The 14,440-nt window shown below is 35.9% G+C and overlaps 3 protein-coding genes across 8 annotated transcripts in view; all 3 read right to left on the bottom strand.

Annotated features, from left to right (window-relative positions):
* The window catches only part of LOC120413279 (telomerase-binding protein EST1A), a 239,731-nt gene extending 234,318 nt beyond the window's left edge, over window positions 1-5,413 (bottom strand). For 2 of the 3 annotated variants that reach the window (XM_052706611.1, XM_052706612.1), the window contains exons 1-2: window positions 4,841-5,413; window positions 63-1,205 (exon numbers count right to left, since the gene is read on the bottom strand). In XM_052706611.1, the coding sequence (XP_052562571.1) occupies window positions 63-1,109 (1,047 nt within the window). In that variant the 5' untranslated portion in view covers window positions 1,110-1,205; window positions 4,841-5,413. The remainder of the gene's footprint in view (window positions 1-62; window positions 1,206-4,840) is intronic. The other variant, XM_052706613.1, reaches the window with a different exon arrangement.
* LOC120413273 (paired box protein Pax-6-like) lies at window positions 1,149-12,736 on the bottom strand. Its single transcript, XM_039574002.1, has 3 exons — window positions 12,616-12,736; window positions 12,348-12,520; window positions 1,149-1,205 (listed from the first exon to the last, which is right to left on the bottom strand). The coding sequence occupies exons 1-3, from the start codon at window positions 12,734-12,736 to the stop codon at window positions 1,149-1,151; spliced, it is 351 nt and encodes a 116-aa protein (XP_039429936.1).
* Window positions 12,737-12,830: 94 nt separating this feature from the next.
* Window positions 12,831-14,440, bottom strand: part of LOC120413281 (protein unc-13 homolog B) — a 207,299-nt gene continuing 205,689 nt past the window's right edge. For all 4 annotated transcript variants that reach the window (XM_052706610.1, XM_039574014.2, XM_039574015.2 and 1 more), the window contains 2 exons: window positions 13,122-13,534; window positions 12,831-13,055 (listed from right to left, as the gene is read on the bottom strand). In XM_052706610.1, the coding sequence (XP_052562570.1) occupies window positions 12,869-13,055; window positions 13,122-13,534 (600 nt within the window). In that variant the 3' untranslated portion in view covers window positions 12,831-12,868. The remainder of the gene's footprint in view (window positions 13,056-13,121; window positions 13,535-14,440) is intronic.

Below are 14,440 nucleotides of genomic sequence, written 5' to 3'. Positions count from 1 at the left end.
CTAAAAACACGAAATTTGGTCAATTTAATTTCTTCTCATTCCAAGCTGAAAGTTTCTCTCACAATCTTCCCCAGAATCTTCCTGCCCTCGTCCTCCTCGATCCGACTCCCCCCGTCCGAGTGCTTCCGATTCCTGGACATGCCACCCCTCCCGTCAAAGCCACGCCCTCCAACGGGAACCGACGCCGGTCCGTAATTCCCTCCACTCCACCGGCCATCGTCACAGCTCGAGTTGCGCGAGTTTGGCCTCGGAGGCCTGTCAAAGTCATGCTCCGGATCGCCGCCCACGTCCGACGATCGACTGCGCGGCCGCTGGTAGTCCACCGGAGTCCTCGCCCGGTAATCCGGCTGCTGTTGCTGCACCGGAGGTGGATGTGGCGGTCCCGACGGTTGATAATTCCCAGCCGATTGGTAGCTTCCTGAGTATCGATTCCGGCCGCCGCCGCCGCCACCACTTCGCATGCCCTGCCGCGACCGGGGTGAAATGGGCAACGTGTGCGACCAGCTCTGGGGCGGATGGGCGGCGTTGTTGGCCGCCTGCTCGGCCCGCAGCGTCTCCAGGTAGTCCGGCGGCAGGTGATTGTCGGCGAGCCACTTGCGCTGAAGCCGCGGCGGAAGGCTCTCGAAGTTGGCAGGCAACGGCGGTTTCTTCGAGCTTCCCCGACCTCCTCCGAAGCTGGGATCTACGCTGCGCGTGTCCCGCTCGTTCCGAAGCCGCTCCATCGGGCGGTTGTAGTTCACGTTCGGCGGATTGCTCGACAGCACCCGTGGTTCCGACGCCTGCCGGAACCCCGGCGGAGGCCCTCCACCGTAGTAATCGTGCTTCTTCCCTCCGCCACCACCACCACCTCCACCACTCTTCTTATTGACCGACCTCCAGCCATCGCTCGTGATCCAGTCCCGGTCCCGGTCCCGTCCAGAAGCCGCCGCCGGCGGACCGTCAATCGAATTCAACGACCGATTCGAGCCGGAATTCTCCGACTTGCGAAGCGGACCGCTGCCCGGGCTGTACAGGGCCTGTTGGCGTTTGCCACCGCCGCCGCCGCCACCACCACCGTTTCCGCGACCACCGCTGCCCCGTCCCGACGACGCGGGGGCGTTCGAGCTCATGGCCCAGGACGCGAACCGACGACGAAAGCGCGACGAACGTTACGATACGGGTTGGTGGGTGAAGCGGGCTAGTTTTGGAGGTATTTTGCGGTAAGGCTAGAAGGAGAAGGGGAGAGAATTTATTAATAAAATTTTAAATTTATTTGAGAAGAAAAAAATAGTTAGAATTATGATGATTTTGTTCATTTTGTTCATTTTGTTCATTTTGTTCATTTTGAGCATGAGCATTGTTCATTTAGTTCATTTTGTTCATTTTGTTCAATTTGTTTATTTTGTTCAATTTATTCATTTTGTTAATTTTTTTCATTTTATTCAATTTAATCATTTTGTTCATTTTGTTCATTTTGTTCATTTTGTTCATTTTGGTCATTTTGTTCATTTTGTTTATTTTGTTCATTTTGCTCATTTTGCTCATTTTGTTCATTTTGTTAATTTTGTTCATTTTGTTAACTTTGTTCATTTTGTCCATTTTGATCATTTTGGTCAGTTTAGTCATTTTGTTCATTTTGATCATTTTGTTCATTTTGTTCATTTTGTTCATTTTGTTCATTTTGAGCATGAGCATTGTTCATTTAGTTCATTTTGTTCATTTTGTTTATTTTGTTCAATTTGTTTATTTCGTTCAATTTATTCATTTTGTTAATTTTGTTCATTTTATTCAATTTAATCATTTTGTTCATTTTGTTCATTTTGTTAATTTTGTTCATTTTGTTCATTTTGTTCATTTTGTTCATTTTGTTCATTTTGAGCATTAGCATTGTTCATTTAGTTCATTTTGAGCATGAGCATTGTTCATTTTGTTCATTTTGTTCATTTTGTTCATTTTGTTCATTTTGTTCATTTTGTTCATTTTGTTCATTTTGTTCATTTTGTTCATTTTGTTCATTTTGTTCATTTTGTTCATTTTGTTCATTTTGTTCATTTTGTTCATTTTGTTAACTTTGTTCATTTTATTAATTTTGATCATTTTGGTCATTTTGGTCAGTTTGGTCATTTTGAACATTTTGTTCATTTTGTTAATTTTGTTCATTTTGTTCATTTTGTTCATTTTGTTCATTTTGTTCATTTTGTTCATTTTGTTCAATTTGTTAATTTGGCATTTTAGTAATTTCGTTCATTTTGGTCATCTAGGTCATTTTGGGTACGTTAATCATTTTTGTCATTTCGATCATTTTGGTCATTTTGATCATTTTGGTCATTTCGGTCATTTTTGTGATTTTTGACATTTTGATAATTTTGGTAATATTGAACATTTCGGTCATTTTGGTCATTTAGGTCATTTTGATAATTTTGGCCATTTCGGTTACTTTGGTAATTTTGGTCATTTCGGTAATCTTGGTAATTTTGATCATTTGGGTCTTTTGGCAATTTTGTTTTTTTTTTGTCATTTGGATATTTTGTCATTTTTGACCATTTCGGTTATTTCGGTTATTTTGGTCAATTTGGTCATTTTAGTCATTTTGGTCATTTTTGTCATTTTTGTCATTTTTGTAATTTTCGTAATTTTTGTAATTTTTGTAATTTTTGTATTTTTTGTAATTTTTGTAATTTTTGTAATTTTTGTAATTTTTGTAATTTTTGTAATTTTTGTAATTTTTGTAATTTTTGTAATTTTTGTAATTTTTGTAATTTTTGTAATTTTTGTAATTTTTGTAATTTTTGTAATTTTTGTAATTTTTGTAATTTTTGTAATTTTTGTAATTTTTGTAATTTTTGTAATTTTTGTAATGGTTGTAATTTTTGTAATTTTTGTAATTTTTGTAATTTTTGTAATTTTTGTAATTTTTGTAATTTTTGTAATTTTTGTAATTTTTGTAATTTTTGTAATTTTTGTAATTTTTGTAATTTTTGTAATTTTTGTAATTTTTGTAATTTTTGTAATTTTTGTAATGTTTGTAATTTTTGTAATTTTTGTAATTTTTGTAATTTTTGTAATTTTTGTAATTTTTGTAATTTTTGTAATTTTTGTAATTTTTGTATTTTTTGTAATTTTTGTAATTTTTGTAATTTTTGTAATTTTTGTAATTTTTGTAATTTTTGTAATTTTTGTAATTTTTGTAATTTTTGTAATTTTTGTAATGTTTGTAATTTTTGTAATTTTTGTAATTTTTGTCATTTTTGTAATTTTTGTCATTTTTGTAATTTTTGTAATTTTTGTAATTTCTGTAATTTTTGTAATTTTTGTAATTTTTGTAATTTTTGTAATTTTTGTAATTTTTGTAATTTTTGTAATTTTTGTAATTTTTGTAATTTTTGTAATTTTTGTATTTTTTGTAATTTTTGTAATTTTTGTAATTTTTGTAATTTTTGTAATTTTTGTAATTTTTGTAATTTTTGTAATTTTTGTAATTTTTGTAATTTTTGTCATTTTTGTAATTTTTGTAATTTTTGTAATTTTTGTAATTTTTGTAATTTCTGTAATTTTTGTAATTTTTGTAATTTTTGTAATTTTTGTAATTTTTGTAATTTTTGTAATTTTTGTTTTTTTTTGAATTTTGATCATTTTGGTCTTTTCGGCATTTTTTGACATTTTGATCATTTTTGGATTTTTTTTTTTCATTTTTGTCATTTTTTTTCTTGCCATTTGATCATTTTGGTCATTTTTGAAAGTTTTAACATTTCGGTCATTATTGGAATTTTGGCCATTTTCATAATTTTTGTATTGTTTGTCATTTTGGTCGTTTTGGAATTTTGGCCATTTTTGTCATTTTGGTCATTTTGGTCATTTGGGTTGTTTGGGTCATTTCGGTCATTTTGATCATTTGAGTATTTTTTGTAATTTTTGTCATTATTTTTTTATTTTTTTTTTTGTCATTTTGATCATTTTGGTAATTTTTGTCATTTTTCACATTGTGGTGATTTTTGAAATTTTGGCCATTTTGATCATTTTGGTCATTTGGGTCATTTTTGATTTTGGCCATTTTGATCATTTTGGTAATTTGGGTTATTTGGGTCGTTTTGGTCATTTTGGTCATTTGTGTCATTTTGATCATTTGGGTAGTTTTGGTCTTTTTGTAATTTTTATAAATTTGGCTATTTTGGTCATTTTGGTCATTTCGGTAATTTTGGTAATTTTGGTCATTTGGAAATTTTGGTAATTTGGGTCATTTTGAACACTTTGGTTACAAACAATTTAAAAATGTCCTAAGAAACATTGAAGAAGAGTTTTTGGTTCCTTAGATACAGCCACTGAAATGAACAGAAACAATATAATTGAAGTTTTTAAATTTTTACACAATTTTGAAATAACAATATCTTGGAAACTGAGGTTCGATTGTCAATGTCAATTTGGTTTTTTATTTTCGCTTTTTTAATTTTCCAAAATATTTTTTCAGGGTAAAATTATATTTTCATTGAAAAGTATGGGAACGCCAAAGTTTGTAAAAATTTGAAAAGCTAGATAAACAAATATTTTCTTTTTATTTTTAAATTAATAGTAAAAAAAACTTATAAAATATTGCCATGTAGACACTTAATTTTTTTTTGCAGTGTTACAGACCCAAAATTAGTTGTATGTTTTCTTGAAACACAATACAGGGGATTTACCACATCTTCTTCGCGGAAAAAAATAATTATTGCGCTTTTCTTATTCTACAAAGAAGAAACTATCTTTCTTCTTAACCTATTCTAATGTTGTAAACAGTTCTAGTGTCTTCCTCCACTATTGAATCGTATTATCAAGACCACCTTTCCGGCCATATTTGCCCAACCATATGTCCAACTGCACTCACCTTCTTCCCCGGTGCCAAACCGGATCCTTCAAATCGAACCAAACGAAAACAGATTCTTCTTCCCGTTCCCGGCAGGCAGGCTACCTCCTTCTTGATAATTTTGTCTTTTTCTTATTGCTTCCTCCTGCGAGCGATGACCCTTCTTCTTTTACATCGGCAAATCCTCCTTTGCCAATCTGGCTTGCCGTGGCCTCCCTCCGGATTCCGGTTCCGGCAGCCCACCGGACGGAACCTAGTCCAGCTTGCGGTGGTCGATAGTTTTTTTTTCCTTTTCTTTTCTTCCAAGCAAAGTGACAAGAGGAAAAAGACCAGAGGAATCGTCCTCTTGCTTGTTCTTGGTTAACGCGACGGAACTTCAACCCGACGACGACGACGGAACGGAACCGATGTCACTACGAGACAAAAACCGAACAAATTTACGCGATTATTTTCTGTTCTACACACGCAAAAATTAAATTCTGATTCGCGAACAAAACGTCGACCGAACACTTTTTTTTCTTTTCTCTCTTTCCTTTCCTTTCCTTTCTTGCGCTTTTCGCACCCTCTTTTCTTTGGCGTTTGGCAGATCTTCTTTGCTGATGGTGCGGGGGAATCTGACAGTTCGAGCGCGGCCGAGCGAAAGTGACGGATTGCGGGGCAACAGGGATGCCAGCACGGTGGATTTTTTTTTGTTATTCAAATATGGAAAACAACACGTAAAATTAAAGAGAATCAGTTTCAGTTAAATTTAGGTAAAAAAAGTATAAATTTCATTTAATGTTCTTAGGACGTTGGAAATATTTTACAAAGTTTTTGTCTCCCAAAACGGCCTGAAAAATCAGGAGGAAAAACATTTTTTTTTTCACAAGACCTCAATATTTTAATGAAATTTTTAATGCATTTTACAAACAATTTAAAATGCATTCCCTTGCGTTTGAGTTGATTTAAAAATATGTTTAGTTTTAGTGATTTTTCGGTGTACAGCACCGCAAAAAGTTTTTTTCCGCATCAAACATATTTTCATTGAACTTAGATTTGTTTGAGAAAAATGCATTGCAAACCGGCTGTACTATTTAATGTATTATGCAGATTATGCATTTTCCATGCCTATACTTTCATTGAAATGTTAATATTCTTGCTTGTTGTTACTTTGAAAAATATTTGTATCGCTCTTAAAAAATATTCGAAATTTCAAAACAAGCTTTACTTTTTGAAAAGGTAAAAATGATATAGTTGATGACCTTTACAAAAGTATAACTTTAAAAATAGTTTTACACGAAAGATCAGAAAAGTTCGATAACGTTTAATTGGAAACAAGATTGGAAATCGGTTAAGTAGTTCCTGAGATATCGTCAGCTGAATATTGGAGTCTAGATTGGAGTCTTTATTATGAACAATCCTTACCCGAAAAATTTCGTTCTGCCTTTTTTCGTTTGTTGACGTCTTCTGATTTTTTGCCTATTCAGCCTCCTGTGATCAAAATATGATTTTACGTAACTTTCTCCATACAATTTGCCGATGCTCCGGAATCGGTTCCAGAGTGGCCAAAGTGTCAATTAGTTAGCGTAAGAACCTTCCTTGGACTTATACGAACCCAACGCAACAAAGAGCACCTCGATCCGACATTCCGTGTTGAATTGATTCGCGTTCGAACAAAACCATCGAATTTTTTTATATATAGATAGAAGAAGATATTCTAAAACCTCTCTTTTAATTTGTTTTTTGATGCGATTTTCTTTAAACGTCAGAATATTTTATAACTTATTACACTTATCACAGAAAAAATGAAGATCTTCGGGAAATTGGATCCGAACTTTTTTATTTCTATGGGGGTTCGATTAAGTTAAAATCGAGGATAAAATTGCTGAATATTAGGGGAGAGTGGGGAGACTTGATCCCCGGGGAGACTTGATCCCAAGCCTGTATCTCGTCAGCATGTGGGTAAAACAATTAGCTTTGTTCTAGAAAGTTGTGTGAAATTGACTAAAACTCATTGTAGAAAACATAGAAAAAAAATTAAAAATGTTTAGATTGAGTTACACACATTTTTCTAAAAAGTGCTGCAAAAAACTTCCAAGAGATCTTTTTTCTTTGTTTTGATAAGTATAGAAAACACTCAAAAATTATTCAAAAAAATATTTTTTATACATGAATTGTTTGATAAACATATCAACTCCAAAACCCTTACGCATTTGACGTTAAATTTATCGTCATACTATTTTTACAATCAATTGTTTAAAAAAGTGCGTTGAGGGAGACTTGATCCCTGCATTTTTACAGTCACTGGAATCAGCCTCAAGATTAATTAATTGAGCTGGGTTTTCATACATAGTTTTCTTTAGTATAGTTGTATATAACTAACTGCAGTTTGAACCATTTTTCAAATGTTTTGTAAACAAAAATTACCAGCTTTTGTAAACATGCTCAATTTTGGTCTAAAAAAGAAAATTTTAAGTTTTTAAATATTTTACATGCTAAACTTGTTATATTTTGAACACAAACGTACAGGTGTAATGTGAAATTGCTGTATCTTATAGAAAATTAAAAGTTTGGATTGATTAGAAACATTTTGCTTAAGATTTCTTCAAAATGTTGAAAGGGGGATCAAATTACCCCCAACATTTTGAAAATGCCGGTTTAAAATATTTTTTTAAAACGCTTGGCATTATTCTAAGAGTTTATCTGATGAAATACCCTTATCAGCCAAACATAGTTGAATGTTTAAGCTTTCAATTCATGCAAAAAGATCATAGTTTTGTGAGAAATTGACAGAGTTATGTGCGATACAAAAAAAGGGGATCAAGTCTCCCCACTCTCCCCTATTGTTCACAAAGATAAAGCTATTTTTAGCCAATAAATCTGGTACAAACATTTTTAATAGCTTTTGCACCCCCCCTCCCCCCTTCGAAATCGGCCCGAAAAATGGAGAGGGGGCGGTTATATTTTCACAAAAAAAGTTCTAAATTTCAATGGAAATTCATGTGAAATCAGCTTAACCCTTTCAGGCCTGATGGGTCATATATGACCCATACCGAAATTCGGTTGTATAAAATCACACAGTGCCTAAAACATATCACATTGTTCAGCAAAGTTGTAATTTATGAGTTTCTCTACCTAGGAAAAAATGTTTGAGAGGTTGTTAATGGCCTTTTTGACGACCTAGAACATCCTGAAAACCTGAAATTTGGAAACTTCAGAAAATGTTGAAGATAATTCAGGTTTACAACGATTTTTCAAGGCAAATGAAGTTTAGTTATTACCAGTCACATCCTCACGACCATTTGGGACCACTTCGATCCCTTTGGATCTCTTTTGGGATGATCTAGGTCCTCCAAAGTGTCCTGGAATACAGATCTTGGAGTCTACCGCCGTAACAACACGATTCTACCAAGTTTCCGATCATGGTTCATATTCAGTGATGTCCCTGGGACCCTTTGGCAACACTATGAGCTATGTGGGTCACTTTTGGGATGATCTGGGTCCTCCAAAGTGTCCTGAAATACAGATCTTGGAGTCTACCGCCGTAACAACACGATTCTACCAAGTTTCCGATTATGGTTCATATTCAGTGATGTCCCTGGGACCCTTTGGCAACACTATGAGCTATGTGGATCACTTTTGGGATGTTCTGGGTCCTCCAAAGTGTCCTGGAATACAGATCTTGGAGTCTACCGCCGTAACAACACGATTCTACCAAGTTTCCAATTATGGTTCATATTCAGTGATGTCCCTGGGACCCTTTGGCAACACTATGAGCTATGTGGATCACTTTTGGGATGTTCTGGGTCCTCCAAAGTGTCCTGGAATACAGATCTTGGAGTCTACCGCCGTAACAACACGATTCTACCAAGTTTCCGATTATGGTTCGTATTCAGTGATGTCCCTGGGACCCTTTGGCAACACTCGGAGCTATGTGGATCACTTTTGGGATGTTCTGGGTCCTCCAAAGTGTCCTGGAATACAGATCTTGGAGTCTACCGCCGTAACAACACGATTCTACCAAGTTTCCGATTATGGTTCATATTCAGTGATGTCCCTGGGACCCTTTGGCAACACTATGAGCTATGTGGATCACTTTTGGGATGATCTGGGTCCTCCAAAGTGTCCTAGAATACAGATCTTGGAGTCTACCGCCGTAACAACAAGGTTCTACCAAGTTTCCGATTATGGTTCATATTCAGTGATGTCCCTGGGACCCGTTGGAAACACTATGAGCTATGTGGATCACTTTTGGGATGTTCTGGGTCCTCCAAAGTGTCCTGGAATACAGATCTTGAAGTATATCTCCGTAACAACACGATTGTACCAAGTTTCCGATCATGGTTCATATTCAGTAATGCCCCTAGAACCCTTTGGAACCACTCTGAGCTATGTGGATCACTTTTGGGATGTTCTGGGTCATCCAAAGTGTCCAGGAATACAGATCTTGGATTTTCCCACCGTAACAACATGATTCTACCAAGTTTCCGATTATGGTTCATATTCAGTGATGTCCCTGAGACCCTTTGACGAACACGAGAAACCAATCCGCGGACGTGGAGATAAGTGAGATTGAGGGGAAACCTCGTATATTTTTGACCCATATATAGTTCGATACCGATCATATAGCCCAATTTTTAGCTCGAATTTTGCCTGCGACTATGTTAGCGAGAAGAAAGTTGCAGTTGAGGCATTTCTCCGTGTATTGCCACAGAGTTTTTCAATGCTCAGATTCAGCCGCCCACAGATCGTCCGAGAGATTGAATGTGTTGGGTTTTGGGAGGTTTATGATTTGAACAAATTCAACTAACGCTGCAGTCAAAATCCTCCCTCGACCGCCACCTACCCCTTTTGCCTCGACAAATGGGATTCAAGCCATCCTTTCGCTTACAAAGCGAAACCCGCCAGGAGCCCTTTAGCATTACTAGACTCCAAGAACTGTATTCCAGGACACTTTGGAGGACCCAGATCATCCCAAAAGTGATCCACATAGCTCATAGTGTTTCCAATGGGTCCCAGGGACATCACTGAATATGAACCATAATGGGAAACTTGGTAGAATCGTGTTGTTACGGCGGTAGACTCCAAGCTCTATATTCCAGGACACTTTGGAGGACCCAGAACGTCCAATAATGAAATGTAACTTTTTTTTGCCTGTTTCTGTTTACTCATGCAAAAAATGAACTACTGGTAGCAAAATTGTAGATTAACACAGCTCAGAAAAATTCAGGCCTGAAAGGGTTAAATCAATTTAAATGCATTCCCCTGCGTTTAGAATCTTTGTAAGGATGTTTGGATTTATTCAAAAATATTTTGAGCCATAGTGCGTGATGTTTAGGGCGACAAGAAAAATTGAAAATTTTGGAAAATCTTAAGAGATACACCTTGGCTCGATTCTTTAGGCAAAAATAAGTAACTGTTTCAATTTTTAGCCAAATAGGTTAAGTTTTAGGGGTCGCTTTTTATTATTGATATTTAGCACAAATACTTATTTTTGCCTAAGAAATTAAATCAGAGGGCGATTTTTATTGTCACAATAATGATATGCAAAATCTGGTTTCAGAGATATGATTTTTAAAAATTGAGAATTTCATATCGAAAATGTGGTCAAATTTTCGAATTATTGAGTAAATGCACCGTTTTGGAGCTATCATTTTATTAAATTTCAACATTTTAGTTAGTGCGTCCATCCCGGGAACTCCCGGCACAAAAATCCCGGGATTTTTCCAAATCCGGGTTTTCCCGAAATTGAAAACAAATCAAATTTTGGTTTAGAAATTCAGATTTAGTTGTGGACATAGATCAACAGTTGAATACTTAGTAATCTATAAGAATTTTGAAGCATTCAAATTTGTATTTGGCATACATCAGCATTAGTTTGGCTTATTAGGAAAAAATGTTTAAATTTTAGTTTACAGATCCGCGAAATGCTTTGCGCCTTAAATATTTTCTATTAAGTTTTATTTATTTTTAAAAGGTTTAGTATTATATTCACGTATATTTATGACTTTAAAATTGAAAACAGTATAACATTTAAAAAAATATTTAAATTTTCATCAAAAACCGGCATCTGGAGCAAAAAAGGACAAAATTAACAAATTAAGACAGTTGTTTAAGCTTTTTTTCGAAAATAATGTTCTGATTGTTTTGATTGATTTGGGTTACAACAGAAACAAATCAAAACAATTTTTAAATTTATTACTCTAAAACTCCTGTACCTATTCAGACTACAGTTTCGATTATCCCCAGTTGGCGATAGCGACTTAAAATTAATTTTTAAAATATGTTTAAATATGAAACATAAAATTCTGAACTTATAAAAAGTGTTAAATTGTCTGGTATAATTTTATTTCTTGCTGTGTAAGTCAGTTTCAATAAAACTGTTTAAGCTTTTGTAAGTTATATAAAAAATAAATAAATAAATAAATAAATAAATAAATAGAAGAAGTATATTGAAATTTGTAGTTCAATTAAATTCCAAAGCTCATCAAAAAACATTTTTTTAATGTTTTTTTAAACTATCTAACGACTGCTGACCTTATTCAGATTGAAGTGTAGTTTATCATTAAATAACAGTTGTAAGATTATTCTATGATTTAAGCTAGAAAAACATAACAAATATAATAAAAACATAGGATTTGTGTCTACTTAGAAAAATTCCCGGAATCCCAGGAATTCCCGGGATTCAAAAAATATATTTGTCGTCTCCCGGGAAATTCAAAACCCCGGAAAATTGGACGCCCTAATTTTAGTTTTTTTTAAATACTCACTTTATAAAGATACTTCACATTAAAAATATTTTTATTTTTTTTATTAAACTTTTCCAACCCATGAAAAAATCACAAGTTCCACAGCAAACATTCAAAATTCGCACCAACTTGGTTGAAAAAGAGAGAAATCATGAAAACAATAAACCCCGGCAACCCTGCTCACAAGGAACAAGAATGCACACGCATACAACCACATATTTTGACAGTTATGTTTTGAGCGTGCGAGTGTGTATCGCAATTTGTGGAGGACGCGACGGGGTGCACCATGGTGAATGAAGAACAATCTACTGTCACAATGGCAATGAATGAGACACAACGTTTACCGTTGCGCGCTAGCAAACCGATCAATGAATGCCGTTACAAAGCGTTTCAATACGATTTTTGCACTGTAAAAAAAAAAACGTTTGTAATGTATCGTGGCTTGATTGGTTAGATTTTATTGAATTTGATTTTCTTTTTAAATAAATACCAATGTCTTACTGCGACAGAAGGCTGTAATATTATTGTTTTAAACAAGAAAATACGAAATTTTTTATTAGTAGAATTACAATATTTTATTTCTTTGAGGCACAGGGATGTGAAATTGGTCCAGTCAATCCATCCAGTCCAGGGTTGTAACGGCATCGTGCGGTCTCCGAACCTAAACCTACTAAATTTAAGGAAGAAAGAAATATGCTGTTTTTTCGTAGAAAATACCGTGCAATAATAATATAATGTTATAAAAGTGCCAGTTTGCCAGAGTAAAATATTTGATACCATATCGAAATTTGCCAAGTTACCTCCGGGCGCGGTCCCGCGGTCAACAACCCAGCCAATCTTACCACTCCGCGACCGTCGGACCGCGTCGCGCCTTCCGCCGGCGTCGTTACCTGTATCCTCGCTTCCGGCAGCTGGATCCGCTCGGAGAGCCGCTCGCGCGCAAACACGTCCGGATAGTGGGTCCGCTCGAATTCTGCTTGGTGGAAGAGTGCCCCCAGTTAAAATGGTTGGAACTCATTGGGGGAGGGGTGGGAGAGGGGTATGAGCGGCTCAGCTGGGCTTAGTTACCTCTTTCCAGGTTCTCGATTTGCTCGTTGGTGAAGGATGTTCGGTTGCGTTGCAGTTTGCGCTTCAGCTTCAGCCGCAGCTCGGAGTCCTCGTCGTCTTCCGATGAGTACTTGTCGCTCATGTCATCTGAGGGAAGTTGGGCGGGTGAGTTACTGCTGAGAGTGTTTGTGAGGGGGAACTCATGGCTTACCAGGTTTGGATTGTTGTTGCGATGCTTGCTGTTGTTGTTGCTGGGATGGGTCCGTCGGGCTTTTCAGCGACAGATGGGAGATTGGATGAGAGGAAAAGTTGAATTGACCACCGCCGATGTTCTGGCACCAGGTCCAGTGGCCGCTGGTGTTGTTGAACAGCTTGATCTTCTCGTAAACGGTCTCATTGCTTTGGGAGGAAGTTTCCTTGTTCGAGGCCAAATTCCGGAGCACCCGGTTGATCGATGAAACCTGTCAAAACAAATCGACACCTCAGTATGTCATGGCCCATCCGAAAACCCCGTAGAACCCGCTCACGCTTGGTATGTTGTCATTGTTGCAGACGCCCTCGGACAGCAGCCGGTCGCGGATCTCCCAGGCAAAGATCGACGGACACTCGGCCTTGTACTCGGAGATCTTGTTGACAACCGAAGACGTGGCCACCCGCGGCTTGCTTCCGCCGATGGCGCGCGGCTTGATCGACCCGGTCTCGTAGTACCGGCCGAGGATCTTGCTGACGCACCCGTTCGAGACCTGCAGGATGCGCGAGATGTCGCAAGGGCGCGCGCCGGAGTGGGCCAGCTCGACGATCTTCTGGCGCGTCGAGTCCGGCAGGGGGCGCCCGTTGACGTAGACGCCGCCCAGCTGGTTGATGCCGCTATGGCCGGACGCGTTGCAACCAAAGATCGAGTTGACGCTCTGGAGGTTGCTCTGGATTTGCATTTTTGTGACTGGCAAAAACACGAAAAAAATTGAAAGAATATTAATGTTTTTTTATGATAATAAGTTTTAGAGGTATGAACACTGAAAAAAATAACAAAATACCGTTTTTTTTAGAAAATACTGTAATTTTAATAATTTGTAACATGGATATCAAACAAAGTAAAAATTGTCAGAATATAGTATTTATAAAAAACATCAATCGAAAAAAAACAGTAATAAAAAAATCTAATATTTAACTAACTATAATTAAGTGAAAATACCCGTAAATTTCGCTTCATTTGATACCCTTATTTAAAATGATAAGTTTTTTTAAAAATAAGGTAATTTTCGAAAATTGAGTATTTTACAAAAACACTTGAATAAATTGAAAATGCATTTAAATTTTCGCTTCGTTTGATATCCACATTGTGAATTTTGAAAATTTTAGTATTTTCGAAGAAAAAAAATATGGAGTTTTGTTAAAATTTGAGTATTTTATTTTTCATACTCATAGTTTTGTAAAAAAATTATTTAAAAAAACAAGGTATTTTTTTGTATTTTACAAAAAAACTCATTTAGAGTAAAATGCATACAAAATTTCCCTTCGTTTACTCATATTTTAGAATTCAGTATTTTACAACAACATAACTCATATAAAGTGAAAAAAGCTCAAAGTTGGAATGCATTTTCACTTTATTGAATATATTTCAAATGTTCATAAAATACGGTTTTTTTGCAAAAATACTTAAATTTTAAATATGGGAAAAAATTTATTAATAAAAATCAATATAGAAAATACTCAAATTTTCAATATTTTGATATGAACATTTGAACATTTTACAAAAAATATAATTCATAAAGCAAAAATGCATACCAACTTTTGCTTCGTTTGATAGTCATTTTGCGAATTATGAAAATTTGAGTATTCTCTAAAA

This window comes from Culex pipiens, chromosome 1 (assembly GCF_016801865.2).
Source record: "Culex pipiens pallens isolate TS chromosome 1, TS_CPP_V2, whole genome shotgun sequence".
NCBI lineage: Eukaryota > Metazoa > Arthropoda > Insecta > Diptera > Culicidae > Culex > Culex pipiens.
The sequence above is the reverse complement of the archived record's forward strand: the minus strand, read 5'-3'. Positions and strand labels throughout refer to the sequence as shown.